This window comes from Pseudophryne corroboree, chromosome 4, assembly GCF_028390025.1.
Source record: "Pseudophryne corroboree isolate aPseCor3 chromosome 4, aPseCor3.hap2, whole genome shotgun sequence".
Classification (NCBI taxonomy): Eukaryota; Metazoa; Chordata; class Amphibia; order Anura; family Myobatrachidae; genus Pseudophryne; species Pseudophryne corroboree.
The window spans coordinates 424,303,815-424,322,353 of NC_086447.1; the positions used below are offsets into that span (position 1 = coordinate 424,303,815).

Consider the following 18,539-nt stretch of genomic DNA (forward strand, 5'->3'; position numbering starts at 1 on the left):
GGCTGTTAGGTTCAAGGGCCAATGCCATGGTTGTTTCTGCTAGGCGAGCCCTGTGGACCCGCCAATGGACGGGGGATGCCGATTCAAAGAGACATATGGAAGTTTTACCTTACAAGGGTGAGGTCTTATTTGGGGAGGGTCTAGAGGACCTGGTTTCCACGGCTACCGCGGGTAAATCTTTTTTGCCTTATGTTCCCCCACAGCAAAAGAAAACACCACAATATCAGATGCAGTCCTTTCGGTCGCATAAGTCCAGAAGAGGTCGGGGCTCTTCCTTCCTCGCCAGAGGTAAGGGTAGAGGGAAAAGAATGCCTGCGACGGCTAGTTCCCAGGAGCAGAAGTCCTCTCCGGCTTCTACTAAATCCACCGCATGACGCTGGGGCTCCACTGAGGGAGTCCGCACCAGTGGGGGCACGTCTTCGACTCTTCAGCCAGGTCTGGGTTCTGTTAGACGTGGATCCTTGGGCGATGGAAATTATATCCCAAGGCTACAAGCTGGAATTCGAAGAGGTGCCCCCTCGCCGATTTTTCAAGTCGTCTTTGCCAGCTTCTCCCCCAGAGAGGGAAATAGTTTTAGCTGCAATTCAAAAGCTGTATCAACAGCAAGTGATTATCAGGGTTCCCCTAGTCCAACAGGGAAAAGGGTACTATTCAACCCTGTTTTGTGGTCCCGAATCCGGATGGCTCGGTCAGACCCATTCTGAATCTAAAATCCCTAAACCTGTACTTAAAAAAGTTCAAATTCAAGATGGAATCGCTCCGGGCAGTGATCTCCAGCCTGGAAGGGGGGGATTTTATGGTGTCACTAGACATAAAGGATGCATACCTTCATGTCCCCATATAACCCCCTCATCAGGCGTACCTGAGATTCGCTGTACAGGACTGTCATTACCAGTTTCAGACTTTGCCGTTTGGGCTTTCCACGGCCCCGAGGATTTTCACCAAGGTAATGGCGGAAATGATGGTGCTCCTGAGCAGGCAAGGAGTCACAATTATCCCGGACTTGGACGATCTCCTGATAAAAGCGAGATCGAGAGATCAATTGATGAAAAGTGTGTCACTCTCCTTGAGGGTGCTGCAGCAGCACGGCTGGATTCTAAATCTACCAAAGTCACAGTTGATTCCAACGACTCGGCTATCTTTCTTAGGCATGATTCTGGACACAGAACAGAAGAGGGTTTTTCTCCCAGTGGAAAAAGCCCAGGAACTCCAGAACATGGTCAGAGACCTGCTAAAACCAAAAAGAATGTCTGTCCATCAATGCACTCGAGTACTGGGAAAAATGGTGGCGGCCTACGAGGCCATCCCCTTCGACAGGTTCCATGCGAGGACGTTTCAGTGGGACCTTCTGGACAAGTGGTCGGGGTCCCATCTACAAATACATCAGAAAATAAGCCTGTCCCCCAGGGCCAGGGTGTCTCTCCTGTGGTGGCTGCAGAGTGCTCACCTTCTCGAGGGTCGCAGGTTCGGTATTCAAGTCTGGGTTCTGGTGACCATGGATGCGAGCCTCCGAGGATGGGGAGCAGTCACACAAGGAAGACATTTTCAGGGACTATGGTCAAGCCAGGAGGCTTGTCTACACATCAACATACTGGAATTGAGGGCCAGATACAACGGCTTACGACAAGCGGAGAATCTTCTTCGCGACCTACCGGTTCTGATTCAATCAGACAACGTCACAGCCGTGGCTCATGTAAACCGCCAAGGCGGGACAAGGAGCAGAGTGGCAATGGCGGAAGCCACCAGGGTTCTTCGCTGGGCGGAAAATCACATAAGGGCTCTGTCAGCTGTCTTCATTCCGGGAGTGGACAACTGGGAAGCAGACTTCCTCAGCAGACACGATCTCCATCCAGGAGAGTGGGGACTTCCTCAATAAGTTTTTGCAGAGATAACAAGTCATTGGGGACTTCCTCAAATAGACATGATGGCGTCACGCCTCAACATGAAGCTTCGGAGGTATTGTGCCAGGTCAAGGGACCCTCAGGCAGTAGCGGTGGATGCCCTGGTGACCCCATGGGTGTTTCAGTCGGTCTATGTGTTCCCTCCTCTTCCGCTCATCTCAAAAATATTGAGAATCATAAGACGAAAAAGAGTACTCATTGTTCCAGATTGGCCTCGAAGGGCCTGGTATTCAGATCTTCAGGAAATGCTCACAGAAGATCCGTGGCCTCTTCCTCTCAGGGAGGTCCAGTTGCAGCAGGGGCCCTGCGTGTTCCAAGACTTACCACAGTTACGTTTGACGTCATGGCGGTTGAACACAAAATCCTAGCTGGGAAAGGTATTCCGGAGGAAGTCATCCCTACTTTGATAAAGGCTAGGAAGGAGGTGACGGCGAAACATTATCACCGTATCTGGAGGAAGTATGTATCTTGGTGTGAAGCCAAGAATGCTCCTACGGAAGATTTCCATCTGGGCCGGTTTCTCCAATTTCTACAGACAGGAGTGGATATGGGCCTAAAGTTAGGCTCCATTAAGGTACAGATTTCGGCCCTATCAATTTTCTTTCAGAAGGAATTGGCTTCTCTCCCAGAAGTCCAGACTTTTGTAAAGGGAGTGCTACACATCCAGCCTCCTTTTGTGCCCCCAGTGGCACCATGGGACCTTAACGTGGTGTTACAGTTCCTAAAATCTCACTGGTTTGTACCTCTTCAAACGGTTGCATTAAAATTTCTCACTTGGAAGGTGGTCATGTTGTTGGCCTTGGCATCTGCAAGGCGGGTGTCCGAATTGGCGCCTTTATCTCACAAAAGCCCCTATCTGATTTTCCATGTGGATAGAGCAGAGTTGAGGACTCGTCCTCAATTTTTGCCTAAGGTGGTTTCATTGTTTCATATGAACCAACCTATTGTGGTACCTGTGGCTACGGGTGACTTGGAGGATTCTAGGTCTCTTGATGTAGTCAGGGCCTTAAAGGTTTATGTAGCCAGGACGGCTCAGGTTAGGAAAACAGAGGCACTGTTTGTCCTGTATGCAGCCAACAAGGTTGGCGCCCCTGCTTCTAAGCAGACTATTGCCCGCTGAATCTGTAACACGATTCAGCAGGCTCATTCTACGGCTGGATTGCCGGTACCAAATTCGGTAAAGGCCCATTCCACCAGGAAGGTGGGCTCTTCTTGGGCGGCTGCCCGAGGTGTCTCGGCATTGCAACTTTGCCGAGCGGCTACTTGGTCGGTTTCAAACACTTTTGCTAAATTCTACAAGTTTGATACCTTGGCTGAGGAGGACCTCATGTTTGCTCAATCGGTGCTGCAGAGTCATCCGCACTCTCCCACCCGGTCTGGAGCTTTGGTATAATCCCCATGGTCCTTACGGAGTCCCCAGCATCCTCTAGGACATAAGAAAAAAATAAGATTTTAAACCTACTGGTAAATCTTTTTCTCCTAGTCCGTAGAGGATGCTGAGCGCCCGTCCCAGTGCGGACATATTTCTGCAAGGCTTGTATATAGTTATTGCTTACATAAGGGTTATGTTACAGTTAAGATCAGTCTTTGGCTGATGCTGTTTTGTTCATACTGTTAACTGGTTGTGTATATTCCATGTTATACGGTGTGGATGGTGTGGGCTGGTATGAATCTTGCCCTTAGATTAACAAAAACCCTTTCCTCGTATTGTCCGTCTCCTCTGAGCACAGTTCTTTAACTGAGGTCTGGAGGAGGGGCATAGAGGGAGGAGCCAGTGCACATCCATCTAAAGTCTTTAGAGTGCCCATGTCTCCTGCGGAGCCCGTCTATACCCCATGGTCCTTACGGAGTCCCCAGCATCCTCTACGGACTAGGAGAAAAAGATTTACCGGTAGGTTTAAAATCTTATTGTTTCTGCCTTGGCGTGGTTTCAGAGAAAAATTCACCCAGGGTGTGTTATGGATTCAACCTTCCTATGTCCCGCCTGTGGCTCCTTGGGATTTGTCGGTGGTTTTGGAGGCCTTGCAAGAGACTCAGTTTGAACCTCTTGAGTCTGCGGACCTTAAGTGGCTTACTCTAAGGTTTGTTTCTGCTGGCTATTGTCTCTGCTAGATGGGTTTTAGACTTGGGTGCCTTATCCTGTCGGGCTCCCTTTCTGATTTTTCACCGTGACCGGTCAGTCCTTCGGACACACCCTGCTTATCTACCTAAGGTGGTGTCATCTTTCAACCTTAACCAAGAGATTGTGGTTCCGGCCTTTATCTCTCCTGATTTATCCTCCAAAGAGCGGTCTTTGGATGTGTTACGGGCTCTCCGTATTTATGTGAAGAGGATAGCTTCCATTCGGAAGTCTGATTCTCTCTTTGTCCTTTTTTGGTTTTCACAAACGTGGCTGGCCTGTGAATAAGCAGACCCTGGCCAGATGGATTAGAATGGTGATTGCACATGTTTATGTACAGGCTGGCCTTCCGGCTACTGCTACCATCAAAGCCCATTCTACTCGGTCGGTGGGACCTTCTTGGGCGGCCCGCCATGATGCGACTCTTGAACAATTGTGCAAGGCGGATACGTGGTCCTCAGTGAACACGTTCATAAGGTTCTATGCCTTCGATACTTCTACCTTCCAGGATGCTTCCTTTGGACGCCGGGTTCTTGTGCCAGCTACAGTGCGTTCCCTCCCATGTGGAACTGCTTTAGGACATCCCCAATGTCATTCCCTGTGGAGCCCAGTGTACCCGGCAGCAGAAAACTAGATTTATGGTAAGAACTTACCGTTGTTAAATCTTTCTGCGAGGTACACTGGGCTCCACAGGTCGCCCACCCTGACGCACTTAGCTTCTTTGGGTTGGTATGACATTAGCCGCTGACACGATCTCCTGTCGTGAGCATGTGGTGTACGTGGCTACTAACAGTTGTCGTCTCTTTTGCCTCCTACTGCATTGGACTGGTTAACGAAACTGAGCTCCTGTGCACGGAGGTGGTGTTATAGAGGAGGCGGGGCTATGCATTCTGGGAACAGTCAAAGCTTTGAGCCTGTTGGTGTCTCGGATCAAGATCCTACTCTACCCCCAATGTAATTTCCTGTGGAGCCCAGTGTACCTCACAGAAAGAGATTTAACAACGGTAAGTTCTTACCATAAATCTCGTTTTTTTGCTGCTGGTGGGAATAAATTTACGAGTATTTTTAATTAGCAGTGATTTTAATACATCCCATTTCTCTGTAGTATTTTTTTCTTGAAACAGAATTTCCCTTTCAATGTCCCTTAACACTTCCTTCATCATGTCAAAGTCGGCTTTGCTAAAGTTTAGAGTCCTAGTTGAGCCAGTATAGGACTGCTTATGAAAACTATATTAACTGTGACCATATTGTGGTCGCTGTTTCCTATGTGCTCCCCTACTTCAATATTTGATACCAATTCCCAATTGTTAGTTAATACCAGGTCTAAGATTGCATTGTACCTAGTTGGTTCCTCGATTAATTGAACTAAGTAATTATCATTTGATTTACCAGTTTATCTCGGGATAAAGTCTCCCATCACTACTATGTCTCCTACTCCTGCTACTCTTTCAATTTGATTCAGTAACAATTTCTTATCAGACACATTAATACCAGGCGGTCTGTAGCATAACCCTGATAATAACTTCTTTATTCCGTTACCCCCGCATGCAATTTCTACCCATAACGTCTCAATAGCATTTACAGTTCCTTCTTCAATATTTTCCCGTATAACAGGTTTTAGAAATGGCTTTACGTAGACATACCCCTCCACCCCGTTTATTTAGTCTTTCTCTCCTGTACAACGTATAACCCTCTAGATTGACTGTCCAATCGTGAGATTCGTCCCACCAAGTTTCAATAATGCCTATAATATCATATTCCTTGCTTGCTGCAAGGATTTCTAGTTCCCCCTTTTTACCTGTAAGGCTTCTAGCATTTACATACATACAATTGAGATATGTATTTCCCCTTATGTTAGGGACATCATACTTCTTATGCAGCAAAGATGACCCGTAATCGTCGTTGGTTACTGCTATTCTAAAACCCTTTTTAGTTCCCATGTTACTACCCTTGCCGTCTGCTCTATTCTTCCCCCCTACTCCTCCCCCATTTTGTTCACTAACGCCACCCCTGCTATTCTTACTGAATGACCCGTAATTTCTTGCTAAAGCCTCCCCTCAGGCACCTAGTTTAAAATATCCTCCAACCTTCTAACCATCCTTCCCCCCAGCACCGCTGCCCCCTCCTCATTCAGGTGCAATCCATCACGACAAAAAAGATGGCGCCTGACTGAGAAGTCCGCCCAGTGTTCTAGGAACACAAACCCTTCTTTCCTGCACCAATCCCTAAACCACACATTTACCTCCCTAATCTTCCTCTGTCTCCCTGGGCTAGCGCATGGCATGGGTAATAATTTGGAGAATATTACCTTAGATGTCCTTGCCTTAAGTTTCTTGCCTAAGTCCCTATAGTCTTTCTTAAGGACATCCCACCTTCCACTAACTTTGTTGTTGGTGCCAACGTGCACCAAGACCGCCAAATCATTCCCAGCCCCTCCCAACAATCAATCTACCCGGCCCGCGAATTGCCGCACCAGAGCACCCGGGAGACAACAGACCGTACGGCGATCACGGTCCCGGTAGCAGATTACCCTATCTGTCTTCCTAATAATGGAATCCCCTACCACCACAATCTGACTAGGTACCTTACTAACTTTTATCCCAACTGCGCCAGAGGGACCACTCCTCTGGTTGCTAGATGGAACAGTCTCCTCTGGCACCGTCATTTCCTCACTATCATCCTCCGATTCCTCGTCCAGTCGTGCAAATTTATTTGGGTTTGATAGTTCAGAGATGTCGAGCCTCCCCCTCTTTTTCTTCCTTCTAACTGTGACCCAGCTTAATGTGATGTACATAAAAACATTGTGGATGGTAGATAAAAAAAAAAAAAGGCAGTGTCAGTCCAAATGGACACATGAAAACACCAGTGAAAACTAATTATTATTATTATTATTATTATTATTATAATTTATTCCTTACCATGGTAGCTGTTATGTTTAGAGCTATGCATATTGTTGTTAAAATGGACCATTTTTTCTGAGACTAAGGGGGTATCCAATTACCTGTGATAGTGGCGCGGCTGCAAAAATGAGTTTTATGGTAAGAACTTACCTTTTCTAAAACTATTTCTGCGAGGTACACTGGGCTCCACAAGGAATGGACAATGGGGTGTAGAGTAGGATCTTGATCCGAGGAACCAACAGGTTCAAAGCTTTGACTGTTCCCAGAATGCATAGTGCCGCCTCCTGTATCACCCCGCCTCCCTGCACAGGATCTCAGTTTTTAGTTAACCAATCCAATGCAGAAGCAGGAAAAGAGACGACAACGGTTAATAGCCACAACACTGCATTCTCACGACAGGAGATGTGTCAGCGGCTAATGCCATACCAACCCAAAGAAGCTAAGTGCGTCAGGGTGGGCGCCTTGTGGAGCTCAGTGTACCTCGCAGAAAGAGTTTTAACAAAGGTAAGTTCTTACCATAAAACTCGTTTTCTGCTGCGGGGTACACTTGGCTCCACAAGGAATGGGCAATGGTATGTCATAAAGCAGTTCCTTATGGGAGGGGACGCACTGTAGCGGGCACAAGAACCCGGCGTCCAAAGGAAGCATCCTGGGAAGTGGCAGTATCGAAGGCATAGAACCTTATGAACGTGTTCACAGAGGACCACGTAACCGCCTTGCTCAATTGTTCAAGGGTCACACCATGTTGGACCGCCCAAGAAGGTCCAACAGACCGAGTAGAATGGGCCTTAATGTGACCAGGAGCAGAGAGACCAGCCTTCACATAAGCATGTGCAATCACCATTCTAATCCATCTGGCCAGAGTTTGCTTGTGAGCAGGCCAGCCCCGTTTGTGAAACCCAAACACAACAAAAAGAGAATCAGATTTCCTAATAGGAGCAGTTCTCTTCACATAGATACGGAGAGCCCGTACCACATCCAAAGACCGCTCTTTGGGAGACAGATCAGGAGAAACAAGTGCCGGAACTACAATCTCCTGATTAAGGTGGAACGAAGAAACCACCTTAGGTAGATAGCAGAGACGAATCCAAAGAACCGCCCAGTCACGGTGAAATATCAGATATGGGGAACTACAGGACAAGGCACCCAAATCCGACACTCTTCTAGCTGAAGCAATAGCCAGCAGAAACACCACCTTAAGGGAAAGCACTTAAGGTCAGCTGAACCAAGAGGTTCAAACGGAGACTCTTTTAACGCCTCCAAAACCACCGACAAGTCCGAAGGAGCCACAGGCGGCACATAGGGAGCTTGGATACGCAACACGCCCTGAGTAAAGGTATGCACATTAGGTAAGGTCGCAATTTTTCTCTGAAACCACACCGACAAGGCAGATATTTAAACCTTGAGGGAGGCCAGACGCAGGCCTAAGTCCAGGCACTGCTGCAGAAAAGCCAACAACTTGGCTATACTAAACTTGGAAGCGTCATAATCGTTAGATGCGCACCAAACAAAGTAAGAATGCCAGACCCTACAGTAAGTCCGAGCAGAATCCGGTTTCCGGGCCCGCAACATAGTTTGAATGACCACCTCAGAAAACCCTTTAGCCCTTAAGACGGAAGCTTCAAGAGCTATGCCGTCAAAGACAGCCGGGCTAGGTCCTAGTAGACACAGGGGCCCTGAACGAGGAGGTCTGGGCGTTGTGGAAGTAAAATTGGACTCTCTGACGAGAGGCCCTGAAGGTCTGAGAACCAGTTCCGTCTGGGCCACGCTGGAGCTATGAGAAGCAGGATTCCTCCTTCCTGCTTGAACTTCCGAATTACCCTGGGCAGGAGTGACACCGGAGGGAACACGTATGGCAGCCGAAACCTCCACGGTACCGCCAGCGCATCCACGAGTGCTGCTTGAGGATCCCTTGTCCTTGCTTCGAAGACCGGATCCTTGTGATTGTGTCGAGACGCCATCAGATCCACGTCTGGAAGGCCCCACCTTTCCACTAGGAGTTTAAACACTTCTGGATGGAGGCCCCACTCGCCGGCATGCACGTCCTGAAGACTGAGAAAGTCCGCTTCCCAATTCAGGACTCCCGGAATGAATATTGCCGATATGGCCGGTAGATGGCGTTCTGCCCACTGTAGAATCCGTGAGACTACCTTCATTGCTAGGCATCTTCGAGTGCCGCCTTGATGATTTATGTAAGCCACTGTGGTGGCGTTGTCCGACTGTACTTGAACAGGACGGTTCTGAATTAAATGCTGGGCTAGGATCAAGGCATTGAAGACCGCCCGCAACTCCAGAATATTGATCGAGAGGAGGGATTCCTACTTGGTCCACCGTTCCTGAAGGGAGTGTTCCTCCAGCACAGTGCCCCAACCTCTTAGACTGGCATCTGTCGTCAACAGGACCCAGTCGGATTTCCAGAACGGACGGCCCCTGCACAGTTGTTGGTCCCGGAGCCACCAGAGCAGCGACAGACGGACCTCCGGAGTCAATGAGATCATTTGAGACCTGATCCGGTAAGGCAGGCCATCCCATTTGGCTAGAATCAGCCTCTGGAGAGGGCGAGAGTGAAATTGAGCGTACTCCACCATGTTGAATTCTGGCACCATGAGGCCCAGCACCTGCATCGCCGAATGTATCGGCACTTGCGGACGAGATAGGAAGCAACGAATCCTGTCCTGAAGTTTCAGGACTTTCTCCTGAGACAGGAACAACCGCTGGTTGTGAGTGTCCAATAGTGCTCCCAGATGCACCATGCTTTGAGCAGGGATCAGGGATGACTTCTTCCAGGTGATGAGCCACCCATGGGCTTGCAGAAACCGAACTGTCACATCTAGATGACGCAGGAGAAGTTCTGGGGAATTTGCCAGGAATAACAAGTCGTCCAAATACGTCAGTATCCTGACCCCTTGATGGCGGAGTACCACCGTCATCACCGCCATGACTTTTGTAAAGACTTGCGGAGCCGTTGTTAAACCAAAAGGTAACGCCCGAAACTGGTAATGGCAGTTGCCAATCGCAAATCTCAGGTATTGCTGATGAGACACTGCTATAGGAATATGCAGGTAAGCATCCTGTATATCCTGGGAGACCATGAAGTCCCCAGGTTCCAAAGCCAGAACTATAGAGCGAAGGGTTTCCATCCGGAACTTGGAGACTCTCACAAACTTGTTCAATGCCTTGAGGTTGTGAATGGGCCGGGTGGACCCATTCGGTTTCGGGACTAGAAACAGCAGAGAATAGTACCCCCGGCCCCTCTGCGCAAGAGGCACCTGTACTATGACTCCTGTATCCAGGAAGGTCTGTACCACAGATGTAGAGTGTTTGCCTTTGTCTTATCCAATGGGACATCTGTCTGCAAAATCAATGAGGGGGTCGGTTTTTGAAGGCTACGGTGTAACCTCGAGTGACAACTTCCCGTACCCAGGCATCTGAAGTGGTCTTCAACCATTCCTGGGTATACCCTAGAAGCCGGCCCCCCACACTGGGATCCCCCATAGGGAGGCCCGCCCCGTCATGCGGCAGGCTTATCTGTCTTGGAAGCTGGCTGATGGACCGCCCAGGCTCTTTTGGGCTTAGGCTTACCAGGTTTGGAAGTGCGGGCCTGCTTGTACGCCTGACCTTTTGCTTTACCTGAAGGACGAAAGGGGCGAAAGGAAGTACCTTTAGCCTTCGACACAGAAGGAGCAGTACTTGGCAGACAGGCAGTTTTGGCAGTAGCCAAGTTAGCCACAATCTTATTTAAATCCTCCCCAAACAGAATCTCTCCCTTAAAAGGTAGTACCTCCAGGGTTTTTCTAGAGTCCAGATCCACAGACCAGGATCTCAGCCACAATATCCGGCGAGCCAGGACTGACGTAGTAGAGGCCTTGGCTGCCAGGATACCGGCATTAGAAGCCGCCTCTTTAATATAATGAGAAGCTGTGACAATATAAGACAAGCATTGTCTAGCATGGTCAGAGGAGATTTCAGCATCTAACTCCAAGGCCCATGCTTCAAAGGCCTCTGCAGCCCAAGTAGCTGCAATAGTGGGCCTTTGTGCAGCACCCGTGAGGGTGTAAATCGCTTTCAGACAACCCTCCACACGTTTATCCGTAGGCTCTTTTAGAGACGTGCCGGTGGTGACCGGTAGAGCTGAGGAAACCACCATCCTAGCCAAATGTGAGCCCACTGGAGGAGGCTTTTCCCAATTCTTAGACAGCTCCGGCGCGAGGGCATAGTAACATAGTATCTGAGGTTGAAAAAAGACAATTGTCTATCGAGTTGAGTGAGCCAGCATCTTCTTTTGAGGCACAGACTTCGTACCCGGGTTTTCCAGGGTTCCTGACGTATATCAATTAGGTGGTCAGAGTGAGGTAAAACTTGTTTAATCACCTTCTGACGCTTGCACCTATCTGGTTTCTTAGGAGGAACGGATGGCTCGGGATCATCCGTAATCTGTAAAATTAAATTAATAGCCTCCAAAAGATCAGTAACATCCACATGTGAACCACCCTCCCCATCAGCCGTATCTGAGTCAGAACCTGTGGGGTCAGTGTAAGTGCCGTCTTCATCCGACGGGGTGTCAGTGACAGCAGTGGATTGTGAGGAGACAAGCGCTCGCTTAGAGGACCCCTTGGACGTAGGCGAGCGACGGTCAGACTTTTTAGTAGTCAGGGACTGGTTCAACTTCTTTATTTGAGCAGATAAATCGTCCACCCACGGCGGGTTAGCTGCAGGGACCACAAACGGTTGCACCGGCATTGGGGGTCCCATAGGGGGTGTTAGTTTATGAACTAGCATATTCAGAAGCGGCCCACGGCGGGTCATTATTTGCCCCCGTTGCAACCATCCCACTGGGGGGCAAGGAGCCCCCAGAACCAAAGCCCAAAGCTGCTATATTCTCCTCATAGGTATCTGCGGCAACACAGCAACACCGGTAGTGTGTTCAGCCCCTGAACCGTTACCCTCAGAAGCAGACATGATATAACTTGCAGTATCAGGTAACACAGTACAATTTGTCAGCAGCACAATACCTCTAGCCCAAACCCCTGCGCAGTGTAGTCAGCACCAGCAGAGATAAAGGAGAGATATGGTGACTAAATCACAGAGAAAAATACGTAATACAGTATATCTTTGTGAAAATCCTATATTAGATAAAACCTGACGCACCAAGCCCCCTCAGGTTATAGAATATAGGGATAGCAGGTTGAGTGAAAGACACGAAATGGACACCACTCAGCTATCAAAAGCACACACAAATAGTCACAGTCTGTACAATGCAGATGTTATTACTAATAATAATACTGCACTGGACTAGTTTACACAGCTATATAACAATAGATATAACAGTACACAGTAAGAACTGGATGTATATCACGGGGTAATTGTACTAGGAAACCCTGACTAAGTGCACTCTTTCTTAACTAACACTGACTAAAAAAGGCAGGTAGAATACTTAAGTGTCTTGTAAAGTGACAGCACTGACAACCAGGCGGCTTTACATAGGACAATTTGCCCAAGCATTCCCAGGAACAGTGAGCTGAGGGATAATGGCGCAGCAGACACTGCCAGGGAGTGACAGATATGCAGCTCCAGGGTGGGAACATTTGCAGAAAATGGCGACCTGGGGCAGGGGAAGGGGCTTCAGGTCCAAGCTCTATCCCCCTGCTGGCAAAACCACCGGGTACTGCGGGCTCTAATAAAACGGTTTATAGAGAAAACCTGACCTGTCCCATGCCCTGGTGATCTAGTGGGATCGCCTGTACTGCCACAGTGTCCACCGCCAGCGCGCGTGGCCCGCCTCCTACTGAACGCGCTGGATCACGATAAAGACCGGGTCCCGTAAGCGGGACCCACTTACCACCTCCCGAAGCGCGGCCATGCGATCCCGGAGAGCCGCCGTCGTCTGTGCCTGCTACTGCAGCACCAACTACAAAACTGAGATCCTGTGCAGGGAGGCAGGGTGATTGAGGAGGTGGCGCTATGCATTCTGGGAACAGTCAAAGCTTTGAGCCTGTTGGTGCCTCGGATCAAGATCCTACTCTACACCCCATTGTCCATTCCTTGTGGAGCCCAGTGTACCCCGCAGCAGAAAAAGTGGTGTTTTCGTGATTTTCCTTTTCACCCCTATCTAATTGTCTCACATGAAAAACACTTGTTTTTCGTTGCGAAAATAAATAGATCCAGCTAAAAGTTGAAGACCTATGCATTTTCACGGCACTTATTGTGGGTAAAAGGAGCTCTTATCATAGGCACACTAATAAGTGCGGGCTTATCAGGGGTAATTGGTTAGTGGTAATTTACTGCAGATAATTGGATACCCCCCAACTTGAAAGCCATCATAAATTTCTTCCTCAGTAGTTCTACACTGCCAGTGGTCTCCATATACTAATGGGCCCTACACATTCGGTGACCCGCCGCCAAGCTGCCCGACGGCCGATACGGGGGGAAGGTGACTGGGGTAGTGAAATTTCTTCACTCCCCCACGTCATCCGGCTCCATAGTGCATGCTAATATGGACGAGGTTGTCCATATTGGCTTGCATGCATAAGCGACCCTGCACCAACGATGAACGATGCACGGGTCCGCTCATAGTTCACCGTTGGTGCCTACACACTGAACGATATGAACGAGTTCTCGTTCATTAATGAATGAGAATGTTCATATCGTTCAGTTATATTGTCTAATGTGTAGGGCCTATAACAAAACAAGAATAGCAGATACTGAAGTTACAGAATGATATTGATGTCTCATTTATTTCTTAGCCTTCCATTTCAATAATGGTGGGAGCCTTATTGTTCCCATTATGCTCATCACCAAATTTTTTATATCCATATCCTCGGAGACTAAATTACTTTGATGTAAGGGAATACTTGACTATTCCAACCTACATTACTAGAAAGATCAACTCCCTAGAATCAATAATGAAACCAGATGGCTATTTATTCTGGTTTCATTATTAAATTCAGTAGAAATGTATAAGAATTACACATTTTGTGTTTAAAATATACATACATTTTTGCTTAGCCAGGTAATGCATAATTGTTTTTATTGAAAGCCTGCATAAAAATATATTGTTTTTTCTTCTTCCACATATCATAGAAAGGATTGACATGATACAAGAGCCACATGTACCTTCAGGTGATTTGGAAATGGTGAGCCAGTTAGAAGATTCGGGTTGTGATATTTGTAACGAAGAAGGATTGGATAGGTTTTCAGAATCTCAGCGTTCTAACAACTCCAACCAGTCAAGTACAACTCTGTCATATTTTGCATCTCCTTCAAATCATCTTCCAATTATAAAAAAAAAATCATTTGGTGAAGAACAGCTGTCTTGCCAGATACAATTTCTTAGTCATCTTCTTGGACTTGGGAAACTGACATCAGCAGGAAGCCATCTAACAGATTTGACAAAGTTTGGGAATGATTGCAGTGTAGTGGCAGAGTCAGTTTCTGCACTGTTGAATGGCTTACTTACCTTGTATAAAAATCCTAAACCATCTGTCTCAAGGTTTCAGTCAGAAGCCATTAGAACTGTGACAAACCTCCTCACTAATTCACAGTTATCTAAATATATTCTCCACGAGTGCATGAAGAGTTTAAAAGATTTTATAATCCATCTAATCCAGAGCATTTTAACTAACAGCAGCATAAACAGGGTGAGTGTTTAAATTGATATATGGATTACCTATGTTTATTATACGTACTATTTTTTATATACGGTAGTTTAGAGATTACTATTCAGACACAACTACAAATATATTGTATTATGCAAAGATTCCAATCACTGTTACAATCGACACATATAAACACAAAGCGGATTATCCTCAATGCAATCAAGCGTACAAGAGAATAAACGAGTTCATACAGTACTAAAAAGTCTTCAGCGTGTATAAGTCCAACCATAAGGACAGTAGTTTACGTAAACACAACTGTTTAAAATAATAATAAATAAAATACCTTTAAAAAGAACAGATTTAATATAAATAATTTTTACTGTAGCTCATTATAGTATACGAGTAAAATTATTTTGCAGAGTTTGTTCAAGATTTGGCATTTTAGACGGTGCTGGGGTAAGTTTGTAAATAATAATATAGAAGTATGTACTGAATCAATAAAAAAATAAAAAAACTAATATAATTTAATCATTGTATAAAAAGTCCTGCAAAGCCTTGTCTTTATAAGGCTTTTTGTTTAAAAGGGTTAATTAAAGTAGACTAAAGTGGTATGGGTTGAGAGCCGACCAGAAAGAATGCGCTGCTTATGCCCTTGAACTGCCTTCAGTAACATCTTAAGTGCTGCTGATATTGACCACCCTGACCACAGCTGCTGACAGTATTATCAGTGACAACCTTTTACCCATGGGATTCAGACAGTTTAGCGTTTTGAGCTCAGCTGGAACACAGTACAGAATTATACCTTCTCTATCCTGGGGTAACAAATAGCTTCAATACTATGCAAACTGTTCTCACATATCTGTTTTAGGGGGACATTTACTAAGCATTGATAAGAGCGGAGAAGTGAGCCAGTGGAGAAGTTGCCCCATCAACCAATCAGCAGCTCTGTATGATTTTATAGTATGCAAATTATAGATGTTACTTCAGTGCTGATTGGTTTCCATGGGCAACTTCTGCACTGGCTCACTTCTCCGCTCTTATCACTTCTTTAGTAAATGTCCCCCTTAACCTCTTAAGGCATCCCACCTCAGAATTGCATTTAGAGTCCGAGGGGTAAATTTACTAAGATGGGAGTTCTATTTAAGATGGAATGTTGCCCATAGCAACCAATCAGATTCCAGGTATTATCTTCTAGAAGGTGCTAGATAAATGAGAATAAAATCTGATTGGTTGCTATGGGCAACATCCCATCTTTAATAGAACTCCTATCTTAGTAAATTTACCCCCAAGTCTTAAGCTGGATACAAACTTGTCTAATTCTCAGGAGATCTGACCAGTTGGTCCGACATTGACAAGTGTGTACCCTACCCTCATCTGATTCCTGACTCTGGTTGCCTGGTTGAGTTCAATGGTTTTTAAATATGCTTAAAAATCAGGAAACCCAACTGCCGACCAGCCAGCCATTATACAAGTATGTAGGCTGCTGAGACCATTGCAGGGAAACAATCTCTGATCCCAGCAGCTCAGCACACCATCTGCAGCAGCTGTCAGCTGGCCACATGCCATCATCAGAAGCACTGCCCGACTGCCAAGGAGTTAACAGCTGCGAGGACGGAGCAAGCAAGAGTTTCTGAAGAAAAGAGATGCCGGAAGTTCCGTAGGGGTAAGGCGGCCATGCACGAGAGCTTAAAGGCCATTGCCCACCAGGTGAAGAACTGGAAAGAAGACATCTGAAGTCCTGTGGAGGCACTGCCATGAAAAGAACTTAAATGCTTTTGACCACCACGTGAAGGTGCTGTTAAATAAATTTACTGCAAGATGTGTGTTTTCTTTAGTTTGTCTTTATTTTAAAATTTTCTTTACATGCTGACTACAGGTGCCAGCAGGCCCTAATGTGTGGTCATGCTAACACTTGTTTTTCCACAAGTGCTGGCATGTCAGGGCAGGCTTGCTGGTACTGCAGCTGTAGGCCGCCTGTAAAGAACAATATTAACATACCATGTATCTCGCATCCAATGACACCAGGGATTCATCCCAGGGCTGGTTGGTCCTAGGGAGGAGGGACACCATTTTATTTTCACAACTTTCTGAGGCATTCCAGTCCTGGGCTAACAAGTGTGGCACTGGTTAATGTGTTTGCAAAGGGACCCCATGTTGTATGTCCCCATGTTATGGCATTATCCCCCCAGCTGGTTTGGCCTGGTGCTAGTTATTGGAAATTGGGGAGAACCTCATGCCATTTTTTCATAAAACAGAACAGACTCAGAGGCCCAAGGCTGACTTGACGGGGGGAGTGTCACCACACATTATTTTTTGGAAACAACAGATCATAATCTGTTCTAGGACTACTCCACTGAAGCCGACAGATCTAGGAATGAGTTGTCTCTGACCTGCTTCTGGTTGTATTCATGTAGGCAGAACATTTTCATTATTGTATCCTGCCCAGCTATATGTATTCACTATTAATTAGCAAGGACTGTTAAGGATTTAAATTCAGGTTTAGATGCCAAGTTGTTTCTTGCTGAAGAGGTATTAAATGAAGTACAGATGCATCCTTATACATCTAGCCTCAATATGCCATGCAGCACGAGATGCCTGGTGCAAGTGAGCTGCCAGGTCCTCTACTAATGTCGGGCATCTTTTTAAAAAAAAAAATATTTGAAAATGCGTCTGCACGGGGCAGCTACACAAATTCAAATGACATGCTTCTCCAAAATACCAAGCTTTTAGTGGGTCTTAAGTTATAGGGTAAGGCATTGCTACTAAGCAATTAAGTTTCTCTGACGTCCTAAGTGGATGCTGGGACTCCGTAAGGACCATGGGGAATAGCGGCTCCGCAGGAGACTGGGCACAACTAAAAGAAAGCTTTTGGTCTAACTGGTGTGCACTGGCTCCTCCCTCTATGACCCTCCTCCAGACTTCAGTTAGAATCTTGTGCCCGGCTGAGCTGGATGCACACTAGGGGCTCTCCTGAGCTCCTAGAAAAGAAAGTATATTTTAGGTTTTTTATTTTCAGTGAGATCTGCTGGCAACAGACTCACTGCTACGAGGGGCAAAACCCCTGCTTCAAAACCAGCCGGTACTGATCCAGTCAGACAACATCACGGCAGTCGCCCATGTAAACCGACAGGGCGGCACGAGAAGCAGGACGGCGATGGCAGAAGCCACAAGGATTCTCCGATGGGCGGAAAATCACGTGTTAGCACTGTCAGCAGTGTTCATTCCGGGAGTGGACAACTGGGAAGCAGACTTCCTCAGCAGGCACGACCTCCACCCGGGAGAGTGGGGACTTCATCCAGAAGTCTTCCAACTGATTGAAAACCGTTGGGAAAGGCCACAGGTGGACATGATGGCGTCCCGCCTAAACAAAAAGCTAGAAAGATATTGCGCCAGGTCAAGAGACCCTCAGGCGATAGCTGTGGACGCTCTAGTGACACCGTGGGTGTACCGGTCGGTTTATGTGTTCCCTCCTCTTCCTCTCATACCAAAGGTACTGAGGATAATAAGGAGAAGAGGAGTAAGAACTATACTCATTGTTCCGGATTGGCCAAGAAGAGCTTGGTACCCGGAACTTCAAGAAATGATCTCAGAGGACCCATGGCCTCTGCCGCTCAGAAAGGACCTGCTGCAGCAGGGGCCCTGTCTGTTCCAAGACTTACCACGGCTGCGTTTGACGGCATGGCGGTTGAACACCTGATCCTGAAGGAAAAGGGCATTCCGGAGGAAGTCATTCCTACGCTGATTAAAGCTAGGAAAGAAGTGACCGCAAACCATTATCACCGCATTTGGCGAAAATATGTTGCGTGGTGTGAGGCCAGGAAGGCCCCAACGAAGGAATTTCAGCTGGGCCGTTTTCTGCACTTCCTACAGTCAGGGGTGACTATGGGCCTCAAATTGGGTTCCATTAAGGTCCAGATTTCGGCTCTATCGATTTTCTTCCAGAGAGAACTGGCTTCACTACCTGAAGTTCAGACTTTTGTTAAAGGAGTGCTGCATATTCAGCCCCCTTTTGTGCCTCCAGTGG

The 18,539-nt window shown here is 47.0% G+C and overlaps 1 protein-coding gene across 1 annotated transcript in view; it reads left to right on the forward strand.

Moving 5' to 3' along the window:
• Positions 1-18,539, forward strand: part of MEI4 (meiotic double-stranded break formation protein 4) — a 577,891-nt gene that overhangs the window by 182,552 nt on the left and 376,800 nt on the right. Inside the window, exon 3 of the mRNA XM_063916852.1 lies at positions 14,001-14,557. Coding sequence (XP_063772922.1) covers positions 14,001-14,557 — 557 coding nt within the window. The remainder of the gene's footprint in view (positions 1-14,000; positions 14,558-18,539) is intronic.